We start from the raw sequence: 20,140 nt of genomic DNA, 5'->3' as shown, positions 1-20,140 counted from the left end.
AGTTTGCTATATTCGATATTCTAAATATTTACAAAGATTTTCATTTTCATTGTAAATGCATATCGGTTCCAAATATCGGTTATAAGTCTCATTGACTGATAATATTGATATCAACCCTGAAAAAAAAATATCGGTCAACCCTATTTTTGAGTGTCAGCAACTTCAGTAAACCAAGTTAGTCTGGCTTGATCATGACAAAGAGGATTTTGCTGGTAATGAAGTCAGAAGATCTGTTTTCTTTAGGAGAATACAAACATGACTGACTGGTTTGCAAGCAGCAGAATACAGATATATAGCACATTAAATCAACTTGTCAGATTTTACAGTGCACTAGATATTGACCAAAAGTCTTGTCCCTGTCTCACTCAGACTCACACTGGGTCTGAGTCCGCAGATGCCTTTAACAGAAAGAAACATGAAAGTGAGGAGAGCTCACTCTGCTGCTAAATCGGAGGACCAAATTGTCACCAGAAGTACACCACACACTGACTGACAAAAAACCTTGAACAAAAACAACTTGAAGAATCTCAGTCAACTGAGGGGTTTCCAACAGATTATGTGAATCTTTGACTTCCAGGGGGCAGCCCTATGTAATATGATATGAAATATCAATAAAATATGTCATCACTTAGTCAGAGGTTGTCAGTTGACTCTGTGATAAAAAAGGGGTCCCTGAAGAATAAGGGAAGCACTGATATATAATATCTCTGTAGCTTTAGCACAGACTGTGTGGAACAGAGTGCTTCTGTGTCATTTATCATTGTGTCATTACTGAATCAGAATCTAACAGGTCTAATCTAACAGCCTCTCTTTCTGGGGCAGTATGTTACAGGGGAAGCGGCGCAAAGTCAAAGTCGAACAGACTGCACTTAGATTATCTCCCTCTTGACAGAAAAGCACAAGAGAGGGCGCATCCTGGCGATTAGGTGCGCTGAGATAACCCCGGGACACGGAGCGCATCTCGCTGTGCAGCCTCTGGGAGCAGACACAGGCGCTCCTCACCTGGTAAAGGGCTCTACAAGCCTCTCAGATCCCGCCTGCCATAGCCTGGCCCGATCCATCCCGCCTCAACCCTAATGTCTCATTGGCATTCAGTCACACGCCTGCAGCAAGCAGCGAATGGAAAGCTTGGCGCTCGCTCGCCGCTATTAAGATTCTACAAAGCCAGCCGTTCCCCTGCCGCCACAAGCACACAGAGAATCACACGGCCAAGGAATAATAAAAGAGCCGGGGAAGAGAGGGGGGTAAGCAGAACAGCTGGGCCAGCCCATCACACAGGCAAGACACAGAGGAAGCTTTTGGTGTAAAATTTGAAAGCTCTGCTATTCATAACATTTATGAGGGCAGCACTGTTCACACTGCAATATCAGCTAATGAAAATAAGATACTTTCAAGTGGTTAAATCACCAGTGCAAAAGCATAATCGCACGGGCCCGTGTTACCCCCTCCACCCCACCCTCTGTCTTCCGCAGAACCACACCGTGACCACCTCATGATGAGCTGTATTACTAGCCAGCCTCCCATCATCACCCGCGGAGAAGCAGCACCCCCGCCGGCCCATCGCCCCGCCTGTTTATGTCTGCCTATCAACACCCTCCCAGAATCCTAAGCTGCTTGCTAATCACCCTTTGAAAGAGCAGACTAATTCAGATGTCAGGGCCCATTACCTGTGAGCTGTCTAGAGGTGACCTGAGCCCCTATCTTGCAGTGATAAACACCAGTTGGAGGATAATGCACATCTGGATAATAGGAAAGTGGGGGAGTGACACGCCGGCCAAGTGTACAATCGCTGAACGCAGCCGAGGAGCAGAGACGTGTAGCAATCATCGTTGCATAAAGATAACGTCCTTCATGACAGTCCTGGGTCAGTCAGCCGCCGTATGGCTGCTGCGCCTGTGGTAAAATAAACAAGGCTCTCGGAGGAGTGACTCCTCACCAGCCGTCCCTTCCAATCTCCTCTCAGACACTGACAGAGACGACACTCGACAAAAAGACGACCCACAAAAAGACGACAAACACACACACTCACACACCACAATTCACAGTTACAGGATGTGACTGATGCACTCTGGAGCGAGACGGCAGGAAAAGAGCAGAAAAAAAAATCGCATTAGGGACAAAAACCCGTATTTTCAGATCAGATTGTAGCTCTATCACGTATAGACATCTTTTGGGGGATTTTTGAGCACCTGTTATGATCCCATTTTGCCGATTACATATTTAGGGGGTTCTGTGCTTTCAAGGGGATAAAGTGATAACACTAAATCCATTTTTATGATACGAGCAGCTTCAGGGGTTGTACACCGAGTATCTGGACAAGTACTGTATGGAAGCACAACTCTATTATAGATATGCGAGACATTTTAGAAAAGAGTGATGAATGACAAATTTGTATCTCAGGTACGGTGGATATCTGACAGTGATGGGCGGATGGGAGTGGAGAAAAAGAAGCGGCCTCCACAAAGCGAGCGGAAAGAACAGTGGGTAATGAGGGCAAACAGGATGCAGGTCAAAGCAAAAATAACCACTTTCTGTAGCCATTACTCCTCGTCTATTCAGTGAAACCCACCCCCAACTGCAAATCTTCCAGAGCCCTAGATACAACTAAAATGTAATAAACGATTTTATGACCACCCTAATAAATACATATTTACTGGGACAGGATTAGAATGAGTCATTATATTGCAATATGAGCGCTAACAGGCATTTAAGATGACAACGCTGCCTTTAATTGGAACAGCGAGTGAAGGCACTGAGGAACTGAAATCCCCTAGAACCTCCCACTGATTACAACAAATACATCCCACAGGAAATTCAACATACTGTAAGCACCCAATTGCTGTTTGTATGCTTTACATGCTTTATGCTACTGTAAGCTACTATAGACAATGCAATTAAAGAATTAATTCTCCCATTTTAAGATGCATCTTCCCCATAATGGGCCATGTAGCCTACTTTCGAAATGGAGAGATTAAGGCTCTATTCACATTAGAAATAAATGTTGCCCAACTCTGATTATTTTGCTACCACGTGTTACTGATGTTTTTTTCGTAGTAGTTTGGACACAGAAATCCTTAATCCAGCACATATTTGATCACTGGTCATGTGAGATGCGACCTCTGTGCGAACGGTCGGATTGGAATTCATGTTTATGCCAAACACTGGTGTTTTTTCCACATCATACTTCACTGCGCAGACCAAGGCGGCTGTAAATAGAATTACGTCAATAGAACCAATAGAGCCATCCATCCATTTTCATCAACCTATCCAAGGACAGGGAGGCAGGGGCGCAAATTTGCGAATCCTAGGATAGCGAAGGATTGACCTGCCCTTGTCTCACTATGAGTGGCTACTCGTTGCCTTCATTGATTGGATTGGTTCGATTTTGGCAAGAGAAGTGAAATTAGTTTAAGTTTGGGTGCGAATGTCAGATTAAGCCAATCAGAGTCACAGTAAGGTGGGTCATTCCTTCGGCATCCTAGGATTTTTACTTGAAGCCGTAATTCTCTCCAATCCAAAGACGGCTATCCACAGAGAAGCCCAAATGCCAGAAGCTCTCTGATGGGGACAGCCTGCCTACTGTATGAGTCCTTTCATTGTCACACTGTGACCACACTACTCCTGACTCGTCTCATGGCTACACCCACACCTCTCTTTCCAGAAGTACCAGCAATAGCTGCTAAAAGAGGAAGTTGACCAAAAGCCCATAACCCTCCAAAAACTGCCTATTGCTCTAAGGGTCCCGTTTATCCACAAATATACTACAAACTCCCAAAAAGAGGCACATGGATTATTTTTATTATTATTCGGAGTGACATTATTGGACCTTTCTATTATAGTGATCATTCAAGAGATATGCCTTGTACCACCATGTAATTCATCTTCCAAATGACGTTTTTGGTGCTCCAATGCGCACGTGTGTTATTGGTTGCATGTGAGATCGCTCACACTGATGTTACATATGGGTCCAATCAAATCAGAGAACTGGATAAATGAAATAATCAAAATTGAGCATTAAGCCTATGAACATAGCTTGTGCTGTTTGCTTGCACTAAAATGACCTCTCACCACCCCCTCTCTCTGTCTCTCTCTCACTCTCACACACACACACACACACACACACAATCTCATTGCTCATTAAAGACTGCCATGATGACTTGTGTCCACCACTCTCAGCTTCCTGCGACCACCGTAGCATGCTCTTCACTGACGTCTCGCAATTCCCAGTCTGCGCTCTGTGATAGAAGCTTTTCTTTTTGTTGCATGCTGAAAACACTTCCTTCTATAGATGGCCTCAGGACAAAATGACGAGGATTTCCTTCTAGTTCAGTGCATATAAACAAGGGTTTTGGTGGATAAACACATTTACGCTCAGTTTTACCACCCTTTTTTTCCCCTTTTGTTAGCAGAATCCAGCAGCGACAAACTGACGTGATTATAGGCAGACACGGTGTATGACAAAAAGAAGTTAATGCTTATCAGAAAATGCGATTCATAGTGTCTTAGGATGCTGGTTTGCCAGTATGCTAAAATCAACTAGAAATCGTGGTTTGCCAGCTGTTCTACCCACCTCTGTACCATAATAATACATAATATAAGCTGAACCGACATCCATGAAGCAAAACTGCGCATACATTTTACATCTGCACAAGGCAATCATGGTGAAACACACTTGTAATCAACTTCAAAATATAGACTTCCAACTCCAAATCATCTCATCAAGCATGCTATTTATGTTGCGATTGTTGCAGGTGCCGCTGGAGTGTGTGAGAAGAGCAGCACCAATTTGATTAAAGTCGGAATAATGAGAGTGTGCCGGGAACCGGGAGTCATGCTATGCTTTTTGACTGTAGCCTACCTCTTTACTCTAAAATCACCAGTTACCATGCACACACAGACACATTCACATCAATGGAGTATCCAGCTCTAGTATAGATGAATTATTGAGGACTTGGAGTAGGGTTGGGAGCAACTTTACGCTTGTTTGTTTTGCAGTCGCATTACACCTCCTCCCACTGACCCCCCCCCTCCTCCCCTGCCCCCACAAACACACTGCGAGGCATGAGAGAGAGTGGGTTCTCAAACAGGATGCTATGGGATGTTGGCAGCTCTGCTATGCAACAGTGGGATGAGAAACTGGTGCAGTATCGCCCTGCTAAAAAACTAATTAATCCCAGGAGTCTTGATATCTTAAAAACTAGATATATCGCCACACGGTTGTATGCGTCCGCCCACCAGTCAAGTCGTGCTTCCAGGTAACATCCATGTCTGTGAAAACACAGATGCTTCACACACATCTTCCCCCTGGCAGCACAGAAGATTAGTGTCAGTAATTTATTGTTGGACCAAATGTCTCCCCTTCTGTTCCTGACTTATGACATTGAGTAATGGACATTATGATGTCACAGTTGACCTTTGACCTCTTGGATATAACATTTTAGCACTTCATTATGACATCCTTTTAGAAATTTGTGTGGAATTTGAGCATATGAATTCCTGATTTCTGGCCAAAAACACATTTTTTGAGGTCACCATGACCTTGATCTTTGACCTTCAATGACCAGATTGTTATCAGTTTACTGCTGACTCCAGGTGAACATTTGTGTCAAATTTGAAGAAACTCCCTGAAGGTGTTCTTGACATATCACTTTCACAAGAATGCAAGGTCAGTGTGACCTTGACCTTTGATGACCAAAATCTAATGAGCTGATTCTTGTGTCAGGTTAAAAATTTGTGCCGTATTTTAAGAAATTCTCTCCAGGTGTTCATGAGATACAACATTTACAAGAATGACAAGGATGCAAGGTCAAAGTAACCTTGACCTTTGACCTACAACCACCAAAATCTAATCAGGTGATCCTTGAGTCCAAGTGGATATTTGTGCCTAATTTACAGAAATTCCCTCAAGGAAAAAAAAAATAGAAAAGTAAGAGTTGTTTCTGATGCAGATCAACATATGGGATAAAATTTAATTATCTAAATTGACTCCTTCACCTTTGTTAATTGTGTTTTGTCCGCAAACACCAAAACGTAATCAATTTCAGCCTTATGTACAAAACATGATTTCAGGTCTCAGTTTTAAATTAAATTATGTGTCAAGATGGACATTTTGCACAGTGTACTTTTAGATGTGTGTGTATGTGTGTGTATGTGTGTGTGTGTGTGTGTGTGTGTGTGTGTGTGTGTGTGTGTGTGTGTGTGTGTGGTAAGGCGGCAGCACTTCACTACAAGTCTGACAGCTGCCTCAGGCACACACGGGAGATGCTTGATGGGAGTCACAGAGGACAAACAAGCTGTATATCAACAAAATGCTTTGTAGGATGATACAGTGGAAGGCCAAACAGATACAAAAAGCATGAAGTGGTTACAAAGAAAGAAATAAAATGGACAGGAAAACAGATGTATCCATCTTTCCACCTATTAGAGTCTCATATGAGTATTTAAAAAAAGTGTGACCCAAGTTTTTATGGTATTTGCCTATTATGACAAATGTGTTTTCATAGGATTTGGTAAAGGTAAACAATAAATATGTAATCAAAATGCTTCATAGCCAAGACAAGAATGACAATATTCAGTTGAAGATTTTACCTCCCCTAATAGCATTGTTTTTTGGATTCAAAGTGAACAGTGGAAGGAGCGTGCAGAGAGACAGCTATGAAAGTTAGTAAGACAATAATGAGGCGAGGTTTGGAGGCTGAGACAATCCAGCGCTGGAGCGACACTTCTGCTAATTGTCATGCTCCGGTGCTGTGGCAACCGTCTTGGATTTAGGGTTTGACAGTCTTACTCAAGCATCCCTGTGCAGCACAAACAACCCACGCTGGCTGATGAGAGTAGTGACATGCCAGTGGCATGGTGATGTTAACAAAACGGGGGGGTGATCACGTGTTTGCTGCTGTGCTTCTTGTATCAAAAAACTGGATGAGGTTTTAAGTATAATGACTGTAGAATCACCCAGCCCAGTCGCCAGAAGTAACAGTTTGTAAGTTTCATATGTATCAGATTAACGTTTTTAAAATCACGTAGTATATGAGCTGACTTTGTCATCGGGCGATGGAGGGGATGGTGGATGGTTTTGACACCAGCAGAGCACTGTTTGTGACGAGCAGACAACAGAACCAGTTGTTTTTTAAAAATCTGCAGCATGCCACCAAACAAGGTTTTTAGCAATCTGTCACTGTGTTCCCACTGAGCACAGAGCCAAGAAAATCTGTTGTTTTTTTTGTTTTTTTTACCAAGACATTGCTGCATTTTCTGATGCACAAAAAGGCATTTGTTTTTGCTTAGACATCAATGCATCCAGATGGTGTGGTGCCACCAAAACTGGTTGTTTCCAGTAGCTTTTTGGCCACCAAACATGAGTGGTTTTTTGCAAAAAAAAAAAGTGGTTACTTTTTACAGAAACATCACTGCATTTCCGGCTAGGATAATGCTACAAAAAGCAATTGCTTTTTTTGAGACATCAATGTATATCCTGCTGGGATTGTGCTAAGGGCTTTTTTTTTTTTAACCGAGATATTTCCTGCAGGAACAGCGTTACAGAGAGTGGTTGCTATGAGAGTGCTAACAAAACCAAGTGTTTCAAGCCATGCTTGGTTTGCATAAATGTACGTTGCCAATATTTACTCTCACGATTGGGTCGTATCTCCTGCACCTGCATGGACTAATCTTTAAAGTGGTAGATTCTAACTTTTTTTGTTTTCGTTTCAGGTAGCTATTTATTATTAAATATCAGCTTGCACAGACCTCAAACTTTCATGAGTTAAATAATCCATCAGCGTGAACATAATGTCTGCTTTATTTTCCTCAAAGTTAGATTGTGATTGTGTGGAAGTGCAGCTGTGAATGAAAAAAATCGATGCTATTGCTACACAATAATAACTATGACAACAATAAAAGCAGATATTGTATTCACCTAAATAAGGGTTTCTGCTGGCTGATTTTCATTTTGGCAGTGAAATGAAGTGAAAACTTTAGAGGCATAGAAGGTAAGAAAAACACACTGAGCAATCTAAAACACTGCAGTGTGCTTTAGAAAACGGTCAGCAGCAATATAGAGTATACATATTTGCAGTTAATAGACTGAAACATTCAAAAACAGCAGTATGGTCCTTTAAGCTCTTCCAAATACAATAGAGGCACATCTGAGCTGTGGTGTTTTAATAAATACAGTTGCAGAGGAGCGCCTGACGCAATCTTCTGCTTAAATTTCATATGAACGTCTAGTAGAGGTTTGCAAAGTTTCATTTTTAAACTCTGTGTTACCTAGAGTGTAAATTATTAATGAGGCACACGAGGATTCACTACCACCTACAGTTTATTGTGTGTACTATAATCATTTTGTCTGCGTGTCTCGTTTCCCCATTCATCCTTTATCTTGCCAGTTGGCACCAATGAGATTAACAATGTTCTTTTTCCAAGGGACACCTGGCCTAGAAAACATTATCAAGACATTTGCAGACAACATACAGTAACATGCATACAAGGCAACAGTGCAATTAAAATCACAAAGAGGCGCAAAAGTAGCCTCGTAAGCACCAAACAGTCGATAATCCAGTCGCAGAGCAGCAGGATCAGTGCCCAAGCCTAAACAGATCTTAGAAAAACAAAACATAGCTGGTGTCTTATTGAATCTAGGGCTGGCCCAAATACTCGAGAAGGACTCTGCCAGGCATTTTTTCCATTTGTGGATGAGATGAATGACATAGCACTGCAACACGTGTCTTTCAGTTCAAATAAACAATATCATTCATTTTTAAGGATCCTGTTTCTTTGACAGGATTATTGTTGTATTGTTAATGTTTGGTGTTGTTTAATACATGTTTGTGATCTCAAGAGGTTTGGTTGACAGAGGTTCTATCTATGCAGTGTTTTCCACAGAAATAAAATCTCTCAACTTTTTTTGTGTGTATGTCCCTTTGTGATTATTCTGTGTCAGTTCTCTATATTTGGAGATTCTTCGGCAAACGCCGCACAGGTGGAACTCTTCATGAGTTTTTTTCCTCTCAGCAGCAGTTTGTTGAGTTTGGATCAACCAATCAGTTTGAGGTTGGATCGATCAGAGCTGATAAGGTGAGATCAATGGATCAGATTAGAGGAGCAGCTGCTGCAGAGGCCAGTGAAAGCAAACTTTTAGACCCAGCGCTTGACCGCAGGGTGTGTAGTTTCAATGGCGCACAGCTGGTTTCATCTAAGGTAGGTTGGAAAAATGATGGACAACACTAAAATAAAATGAAATCAAAGCTCACAGGGACATATTGCATAAACTTTAACAGCATTGCATAGCCTGTCAATTGACTGATTAAATTTCCCATTTGATTATATTCTCAACGACCAATTATTTGACACCTAAAATATACAACTAAATTTATGCGTGGGAAACCCTGATATGCTCAGCTTTTTTTATCATGGAAAAATAATATAATTATGGACCTACATAAATGCTCATATATTAATCAACTCTGAATCAGAGACAACGTGTGACAGAGCGCTGTGAAAAAAAAAAAAAATATATATATATATTTATTTATATATATATATAAAATATCCTAATACCTACACAATTAACAAATATGCGAATAGTCGAATATCTGGCTCTTGTTCTGATTGAATCTGCATAAAAAACACTCATAATCAGTACGTGAAGAGCTCATTCAGCCTTAAATTACTTTGTTATGAGTTCCGTGCCAAAGGCTCAGTGTACATGATGGCTCTCCTGCTCTATTCAGCTGATTGTCAGAAGCATCTCTAAGGCGAGAACAGATGTCTCTAGTTATTTGACCAGGCTCTCTGGGCTGCTGTATTCCCACTCTCGCTCTCAATCCCCATTTTTTTTTTGCGCCCGACTACAAATCTCTTTGCAGTGACAAAGCATCGCCTGTCAAGAGGATGATTCCATTGAGAGGCACTTCCTGATATGAGAGGTGCATTAATGTGATTAACCCACACACACTATTGCCGTTTGATACAGGGGCTTAGGGGCTCATGTCACTCTGTATTCTTCTCTATTGGCATGATCAGCAGGTAATAGAAAATATGATGATGCGTTAGCAGAAGCAGGCAACTCAAAACAAATTGCTACCAATTGCAGAATCCACTGTGGCTTTATGCAAATTCAGTCATGCAATATCACTTCAAAATTCAAAGGTAATTAAGAGCAGAATTTGCCTCGGAAACTCAGTACCTTACAGAAACGGATGAATTATGCCATTGTGCAGACTTAATATGTTCTCATTAGCACATCAGCAATTATCGACCATTAAAATCAATAAAGAAAAATGACTTCCGATAAAAATGCTGTTATTCCAGCACCCCAAAGGTGTTGGAGTATTTCAATTACTAACCATTTCATTCACACATACCTGAAATCTGGTGACTGCATTTACATTTTAGGACTAGATTTAATATCATAAAACCATTTAAAACTGTTAATTTTTAAGGGTCAGCCCAGACACTAGAATAAAATGTTAAGCATTGTAGGTTCTGCAAACCATGGATATGTAACATTTCCAAAATCATATGAGGCTGTACGTAAATCAGATGGCATGTATATCAGAGGAATTTCTCATCAGGAGAACGGCATGGTGGATTCGTTCAAGGCCGACAAATATAGGTATTTGTTAATAAGAGGTCGGGAGATTTCCATCTGTGTTTGCAGTGACAAAAGCGGGTGCTTTTTACAAAGATTTCAAGACATTTCCATCCGTATTTATATGACAAAAGTAGGTGTTTTTATAATGAAAGTTCAGAATATTTCCAGCTTTATTTGGCATCAAAAGAGGGTGTTTTCTGGGAGTTCAGGACATGTTCAGCCATGTTTGTAGTGACAAAGTCAGCTAATTTTTTTCAAGAACGTGACATTTCTAGCCATTACCAGCCATGTTTGAGGTAACAAAAGCAGTTATTTTAAGCCAAAACATGCCGTTTTCCTAACCATAACCAAGTGTTTTTTGTGCCTGTCTAACCACAGAGTTGTCACAAATAAAATTAAAAACTGAAACATAGAGATTCAACATATCTGTTATAAAAGTACAAATTTAACAACTGCTCTTCTGTATGTTTGCATACATACATGTTTGTATGTTTCTCACCGAAGTGAACTCCTCCCCTCAGGAAAACAACACACAGTCACTTTAATCACCACCAGCCGATAAGCTAAATTCTTTCTTTCTAATTGCACTACCATATACATTTGCACTACTATAACTATTTTTTAATGTGTCATTGTTTGTATTGTACAGTTTTTATTTATCTCTTTTTAAATATATATATATTTATGTCTACTCTCTGTCACAGAGAGTTGAGAGTAACGCAATTTCAATCCTCTGTTTGTCTTGTACATACTGCAGAATTGACAATAAAGCTGACTTTGACTTTGACTTTGATAAACATACATTGCCAACAATTATACTTTTGACTGGGTTGAGAGGGCTTGTATTCATGAGCTTCATACAGTCACACAGCTAATAATAATCATCGCAAAGACGAAAGAGAGCTTGCTTCACTGGCTCCGGCACTGCACTGGCAAATTATTCATTTGATGTTAGCGCCATCATCCATTCAGCTGCATATAAAGGGCTACAGGTTGTATGTATGTTTTGATTGCAAAGTGATTGACATGGAAACATATAGAGGCACAGCAGAAAATAACTGAGAAGCGAAAACGGAAATTCTGCGATGCCATTCATGAACCTTTTCATCAGGCATCTTTTCCGATCCTTAGCTGGAGGATCCGGCAGAAATAGATCGCTGTACCGAGCACAGAGCCACTGAGCTTTTAATAGAGGCATCTTCCAGCTTAATCAAAGATACCAAGGAAATAGGCACATTCACCTCATGGTACATTGTGAAGTCTTGGCGTAGGCTTGGTGTGAACATCATCATTTCAAAGCTCTAAGTATGTGAGGATGTATGCATTTGAGAGACGCCTCTTGGCAGTCCCTGGAGAATATATGATGCACCAGAAGCAGCAGAAAAGTAAGTGAAGTGCTGTGTGCAACTCTCACATTCCATTCGATCAATGGCTGAGATAGATAATAGCTTCCATAGAGACTTGCATCCTGTCTCGCTCTATCCTCGAATCCCCATCTCTGCTTTTGCATCTCTGCACACTCTCCCCTCCTAGCTCCTCCCCAGCTGTCAGCAGCAGGAGCAGCAGCATGGGAAGCACACCAGCTCCAGAGGGCAAGGCAAGCAGAGCACAAGAGGATCTCAGAAAGAGCACAGAGGGAACATCTGGTAGACCCAGCGAGGCTGTCCGTCGCTGCCGGCCGCCGTCATGTCATCGCAGATTCCCGGGCTTCCTGCTAACAGCTGATCCTCTAGGCCCACTGCCTCCATCAGAGTGGAGAAAATCCACTCGCTAACTCAATTATGCAAGAGGTGTGAATTAAAACATGAGGCTACCACACAGGAATGTATACACACACAGCGCAGCAGACGTACACACATGCACAATATGTAATAATACAATGTAACAACCCCATCTGTACGCTGACGCCAGGGGGCGATTTGTGAGGCCTTTTTTTTTTTTAAGTGCAGAACACCAAAAAGCTGATCCACGCTGCTTGTAACATCACATATGACTAAAATAGAATATGGACAAATAGGCCAGACAGGTAAGAGTGACAGTGAAGAAATAGGTGATGAGGAATTTTGCCATCTTCGCCACCTTTTACTTCCCTGTGAGCTTTAAAGGGAAAAAAAGAGCCGTGTGTGGGAGTTAAGCCTGCAGCCAAAGGCAGAGCCGATTTTCTCCCCATCTCTCTTTATGTCTCTCTCCCCCCATGCCTCTCGCTCTCCCTCTTGTTTCTTTGTGTCTCTTTCTCTCTCTCCTTCCTCCCTGCCCTTTATTAATCATCCTTGGTTAGTGGGGCAGAGAGTGTGGTGTTAGGAGCTCTGGGGAGTTTAGAGCCATGAAATACGCACACCTTCATGCACACACAATAGGCGCAGGACTCATAAATCTGGGAAAACATTTTTGCTTTCATCTCTTGTTTGCTTATAAAAGATAGACAAATCAATAAAATATTCATTTAAAAAAACGCAGGAAAACTCCAAGGAATGACTGCACACGAGACACACACCATAAGTGGGCATGTGCACACACACAGATGATCTTCAGGGATCCTGGCCTGAGGTCCTGGGGCTCAGCTGCTGCCGCTGCTGATGTAACCTTTTGAACAGTCTCAGTTGTTGTTTAGACATTCCAGCTTCAGCATACAAGCAAAGTACAGCCATCTCCCTTATCAGTAAACACACAACTGGATCTCTAGAGCTGTAAAACCCCCAACCTGAGGACCTCAGTGTCGCCAAGCCGTCGCAGTGTCTCATTGTCAGAGTGATTGGATGTTGCAGCCAGCACACTTGGAGAGCTGGAGTGATAGGACGACAGCGTACAGCACAGCTAACCACTCTGGCTTCTGTGGCCAATGGGCAGCAGAGTAGCCTGAATAATGGAGGATGTAATTAGGCCTTATTTCTATGCATGTAAGTGCACTTAGCCGAGATGGCTCCAACTGGGCTACATGCCCTTATCACCATTATCACTATTCGATCTCCCCGAGAAAGTGGTGAGAGAACTGGCCAATTAGATGTTATGGGACAGTAGTGGTTTACAGTGGAAGTCTGGGATGTCCTCTGGGAAGTGTGCAGGGATGTAGCAGTGGGTAGAACTCACATTATGCACATTTTTCATACTATTTTTGCAGCGGTTTTGTCAGCTTTAGCTGACATGTATGCATTCCTCTTTGCATGAATGGGTAGAAACAACCACAAAGATACACAAAATGACCAAAAAGAGATGCAAAACAGCTGCAAAGAGATTCAAAATGACCATAAATAAACATATGACTGCAAAGAGAGGCAAAGCAACTACAAACATACTCAAAATTACAATAACCAGATTCAAAATGACTCTGAAGAGATGGAAAGAAACTATAAAGAGGTAGAAAATGACTAAAAAGGGAGGCAAAACAACCAAAAAAAGAAGCAAAACAGCTGCAAAGAGATTCAAAATGACCAAAGACATAAATGGCTACAAAGAGGCAAAGCGACCACAAACACCCTAAGCCTAATCTAAGCCAAATTCAGAATGACTTTAAAGAGACAGAAAGCAACTTTCAAATGATTAAAACTGACCACAAATAGGTGAATGGCTACACAGATAAGTAAGGAAACTACTTAAAAGTAACTACGTAGAGACTCAACATGATTACTAATGGAGGGGGTCGCTTTGTGTATCGCACAAAGAAACGTAAAACGACTACAAAAAGACACAAAACAGCTGCAAAGAGATTTAAATTGGCCACAAAGACATACGTGGGTACAAAAAGAGGCAAAGCTACTACAAACATACCCACAAATACTATAAGATTAAAAAATGACTTCAAAGAGATGGAAATCAACTCCAAAAATGACTAAAATGGGGGAAAACAACCACAAAGAGACACAAAATGACTGCAAAATAGGAGATAAATGGCTACAGAGGGAGACAAAGCAACCACACACTTTCTTGAAATGACTACAAGGGGGTTCAAAATGTCTTCAAAGAGACAGAGAACAACCACAAAGAGACGCAAAACAGCTGAGAGATTCAAAATGACCACAGAAACATAAATGGCTGCAAAGAGAGTCAAAGCAACAAAAAACACACTCAAAATGACAATAACCAGATTCAGAATGACTCAAAGAGATTGAAAGCAACTACAAAGAGACTCCAAACAACTACAAGGACACAAAATGACCACTCAGAGATAAATGGCTAAAAAAAGAGGTAAAACTAATTCAAAAATATTCAGAATGACGACAGCAGGGTTTCAAACGACTTTAAAGAGACAGAAAATATCTACAGAGACTCAAAATGACTAAAATGGGGGGCAAAACAATCACAGACACAAAAAAATGAAACAAAACCACAGAAAGATGTGTTTTCAAAACATATACAAAGTCTGTGTATGTTGCCTATGGAGGAGAGGTGGTGGGGCCTCTTGCATGTCTGTGCCCAGGGGCCCACCGTCTCATAATCCATCCGTGCATATATCACAGTGATATAATGCAAGTTATATGAGGAGGGAGTCTGTATAAGGTAATGTTATTTGAATATTAATTTGAGGATGTTGTGTGCTTGTATGATCATGAGGGGTGTTGTGTGTAGTGGATGCAACATATCAAAACGCTCGTCTTACAAACACAGCTCAGGTGACACACAGCAGCGGTGGGAAAAGAAAGCAGAGGGGGTGGAGGAAGGGGGCGCACCTGGTTTGACGGTCTTCAAGCGAATCGGCTCCCGAAAGTGGCGGATGACGGCCAGGGTGTCGCGGTTTGTAAGTCCACTCACGGGCGTCCCGTTCACCTCCAGCAAAACGTCCCCGTAGTAGGGCAGCTTCCCGACGTGGCACACCAGCACGTCCAGCTTCATCTGGCCCAGGTACGGGAACTGTCCCAGCTCTGCTCCCCCGAGGACCTCCACCACGGAGCCAAAGTCCCCCAGGTTCCCCCATGACACCGCGCACTCCACCACTTTACTGGACCAGTGTTTCTTCTTCTTCAGTGTCCTGGACATGGTTACTCCCTTTTTTTATTTTGAAAACTGGTTACAGTCGCCTCGGTTTGCTGTTGTTAAATGAACGCGAAGTGACGCGGCCTAATAAACCCTCCTGAGTTATTCTCCCGACCTGCTGCTGGAGATTTCATCTTCTTGACATTTAGGAGGATGATTTTCACCCCCGCGCAGGTCTGTCATGCCACGGGTTTGTGCGCACAGCTACCCTGGGTTGCAATAATTCCAAACGCTCCTTGTGCGTAAAACAGGAGAGTTGATAGCGGCGAGGTTGTTAAAAAGGGGATTTCACGCTCTCCATGGCCACTCTGAAACCACGTCCGCGCCTCGCTTCGCCTCGTGTCGCCTCCCGACGCCGAGCAGTCCAAACTAAATGTAAACAGAGTGTATTTTACTCGCACGGCGGTAGACCGTCTGTCGCTGAAATGTAGTGCGTCAACGAGAAATCCCTCATATACCTGTGGGCAGGCTGAAAATAGAAGACGAGCGGCAGCGAGCACCGTTTGGCGGTTTATGCGGGTGAGATCCAGCCCATGGTGACTGTGCTGAGAGACACTACGAGCGTTTGTCTGCTACAGGTTTGAACACACCTGGCACCGCCAAGAGAGATGTTGCCAAGCTCCGTAACGCCCCTTTTACGCTCAGCAGCAGCAGGAGTGTTTAGTAGATGCTCATGCTGGCTCCACCCTCCGGTGGGTTGAGGTACTAAATGAAAAAAAAAGAAAGATAAAAATAAACATATTGTATGAATCCTCTAAAGCTCACTAACTTTTTTCTTAACATTTTCTTAATATTTTTGAAAATATATTAATACTTTTGAAAATAGTACATTCAGTGGTCAATTCAAAATATTAAAATAATGAGACAAGTAAGTACAAACAAGACAGGCAAAAATAAAATAAAATAAATAAAACAAACAGAAAGAGCTATGTATTTAGATCTGTTTTTTTATATATGGGGTAATTTCTTTAAAAATGTAATTTTCTGAAAGTATAATTTAGCTAAAATAACAGCAAATTCAATTTATACTATTCATTCTTGGAGACATTTGGATTTTTGAAAATTAGTAATAAATCGGGCTCTTTGAGTGATATGTTCTTGCCAATATGTCTTTAGTGATTCGACTAAAAATCAGTCCAGAGGATCATTACATGTACACACTGAATAAATAAGTTTTTTTAATTTTTCTTCCATATTGTTACAAATATTGTTACTTATTATCATTTAAGTCCCTGTCTAAAATATATTCCATCTGTGTGAATCTGAAGTTGTTGTTTTTTTTAAAACATTTGCAGGACATGTCTTGGATATTAGGTGGAATAAATGTCTAACTAAAAATACACAGAGCATGTAATCCTAATATTAAGCGTGCAGAGCAAATTACACCTAATTAAGACTCTTAATTTGTACAGAGTTAGGTAAGTACTCTTTGGGAGGACATCCGGGTTGAGCATAATAAGTGTCTCCACAGCGCCACCTACCGATACACTCAGAGACATCAAAGCAATTTACTGCTCCAGTTCATCCGTCCCTCAGGTCTCTGATTTACAGTTATGCATACCTGCATACCTTCATGCTCAAGTGCATCTAACTGCATTTCTCTAAACATGACCTATAAGACGAGTTGCTTTGATCACTGGTTATCATTAGACTGTAAGCTACAGCTTTATTTTCCAATTGTTTACGCAGAAAAAGCTTCGCCGCAGTGCTGTGTCCATGCATATATTATCATCAATTAAGTGGGTCCAATGCAAAAAATCTGACATTTTATTCCAGGGGAAACTCCACCTACATGCAAAGCCTACAAACTTCATGGCCTCAGAGCACAGGTTTTTGAATGAGCGCAAATATTTACATAACTTATGTGTGTTGGTTTCATGCTATTTATGAGTTACAACAGCTCGAAGCAGTGTTTATAATATATATTAGGAGGGGATGTTAAATTATGCTCAAGAGGTCCCCAAAACATTGATAAAAACAAAAAGAAAATACATTTTTTGCTTTGCTACAACAGGCAACCATGCACCATGCTCCAAAAATAATAATCAGCAAATGTAATCATAATCATAAATAAACTAAACAAATTGTCATTATTATTAATACTGGTTCTATTGTTATGGCGTTCTGCAGGTGTGCTTGTGGTTTGTGCAAGTGGTGTCGCAGTAACTGAGCAGAAGCTGCTCGACTGCTGTGGTACAGTCAATGTCAAACACTGTACTGTCTCTTTATTTCATCACTTTCATGCATTACAGAAAAGGGCATAAAAAACTTGAGCAATGTCTCTGTCTGTCAAGTTTGTTTTAAGTGTTAGTATATCTATGGAAGAATTACCTACTAATTTTCCTACCTGGCAAAGGCCCAAAGTGTCAGGGACATCCCAGCCATAACCTGCAAAATGTCTCTCTAGAGACACGTACAGGCCTGGAAGAGACTTATTATGATCACAAAGAGACACAAAACATTTACGAGTTACAAAACAGCTGCAACGAGTCTCATAGACACTTCAAAAAGGAGCAAAAGAACTTAAGAGACATAAAATTACTATAAAGAGGCACAAACAACTATGAAGAAACACAAAATGACCTGAAAGAGACACAAAGCATCTACAGAGACTCAAGATGACCTCAGAGAGACAGAAAACAATCAAAAGGAGGTGCATGATTACTACAGAGACACAGAACAACTGCAGTGAGATTCAAAATTACAACAATGAGACCGAAAGAAACTACAAAGAGACTCAAAACAGCAAAGAAAAGGGTTAAAACAACTACAAAGAGATACAAAAAAGCTAAGATATTCAAAACTATTTCAAAGAGACCGAAAGCAACAACAAAGAGACTTAAAACGAATATGAACGTGGGCAAATAAATAAGATTAGAGACACAAAACAGCTGAAATGAGATTCAGAATGACCACAGAGAGATGAAAGGCCACAAAGAGATGTAGAGAAACTACAATAAAACTCAGGATGATAACAATTCAATTCAAAACAAGCAAAAACAACTATTAAAAATGACTTTAAAGATACACAAAGCAACTGCAAAGATTCAAAATGACCTCAAAGAGACAAAAAAACAACTAAAAAGAGACACCAAATGACTACAAATATACTTAAACCACTGCAAAGAGTCTCAAAATAACCTCAAAAAGTCACAAAACAACAACAAAAATATGCAAATTGACAACAAAAAGACACAAAACAACAACAAAAAGATGTTAAATCACTGTAAAGCCTGTGTGTCTTGCCCATTGTGTCATTAGCCACCCATGAGTACGCCATAAAAAATGTAGTGAAGAATTGAATTGGTAATTGAAAAAAGCCGCTAAAAATGCCATAGTGTGTGCACTTGATCAGCCCTTAATCATATGCTGGCCCTGTGAAACAACACCGAACAAAATGTTGAGAACACCAATTGAGGATTTTTGTTTCAAAATGCTCTAAAATAGTCATTTTAGCTCTTGATTTCTAAAATGTATCCCTGGGGAAAATTCCCCCTAGACCAACTTGAAAGGTGGGATCAAAGAATGTGTCAATTGGAAACGGCCCCCCCGAATGTTAAGTAAGTGATTACGGCCCTGTCTAGCTCCTTTACTTCTATGTCTTGTTGGTTTCATGCTAAGAGTTGCTGGAGCTCAATGGGAAATTTAAGATGATGCAAAACTGAAGAGGTGTTTTAAAGAGTAGCTTTGAAAGTTAATTAAACTTTGTGAATGTCACCTCATCTCTGGAGATTACTGATCGTGTTTCACAGCACGTTACAAACGACGCACAGTTTGCTGTCGCAAAAACCTCTCCATTGCAGCATGATGGATTTTGACAATTTGGGGCGTGCTGACTCACAGGACAGTCATACGTCAACGCCATGTCGTCGAGTTAATTAACTTTATATCTGGAAGCGGGGAACACACCTTCTGTAGTATTTATGAAGCAGCAGTAGTTTCTGTTCTCTGGCTGTGATGCATTAGAAGTCTGTTTTTAAATACACAGTCGCCACCCTGGACGCCGCGCTGAATAATTCATCGCCTTGTAGAGGATGATTAACAATGCTATCATGTCTTTGATGGGAAGTGGGGAGTGGAGCGGGGACCCAAACAAACTGCAGACTTTAAAAGGCTGAAGCACAGTCAGATTCAGCTCATATCTGATGTTTCCTGGGATTCTGCTGGATTTATGTAGGAGGGATTTTTAAAAATGAGGTCTTTTTCTTAACGTCAAGACTGATGATGGACTAACAGTTTTTTAAGGCCCATATTAGCCGGCTTTGTGTTGGCTTGACATGACCAAATCCAGATTATAGATGGCTTGGCCTTTTAAATCGCTCCCATGGTGTGCCCAGAAATCATGTTGTGGTTAAGGTCACTGGTGCCTGGAATTACATGCAACCTAAATCAAATCCTGCAAGAACATTTTATCTCATTTTTCTTTAAGCCCTCCTGCTGTCAGTAAAAACACACACTGTCATAGAAATTTGAAACAATCACTCTTTGGCAGAGAACTTGATTTTTTTGATGAACGAGGAAACATTTTGGTCATTTTACCAATAAAAACACTGCAGGACGACCATTGCTCTACCCAGCTTA

At 41.1% G+C, this 20,140-nt stretch overlaps 1 protein-coding gene across 1 annotated transcript in view; it reads right to left on the bottom strand.

Annotated features, from left to right (window-relative positions):
• LOC121959634 (membrane-associated guanylate kinase, WW and PDZ domain-containing protein 3) overlaps window positions 1-16,123 on the bottom strand; it is a 181,818-nt gene extending 165,695 nt beyond the window's left edge. The window contains 1 exon segment of the mRNA XM_042509055.1: window positions 15,256-16,123. Coding sequence (XP_042364989.1) covers window positions 15,256-15,562 — 307 coding nt within the window. The 5' untranslated portion in view covers window positions 15,563-16,123.
• Between the last annotated feature and the right edge of the window lie 4,017 nt (window positions 16,124-20,140).

This window comes from Plectropomus leopardus, chromosome 2 (assembly GCF_008729295.1).
Source record: "Plectropomus leopardus isolate mb chromosome 2, YSFRI_Pleo_2.0, whole genome shotgun sequence".
NCBI lineage: Eukaryota > Metazoa > Chordata > Actinopteri > Perciformes > Serranidae > Plectropomus > Plectropomus leopardus.
This window is presented reverse-complemented; position numbering and strand designations above follow the sequence as displayed.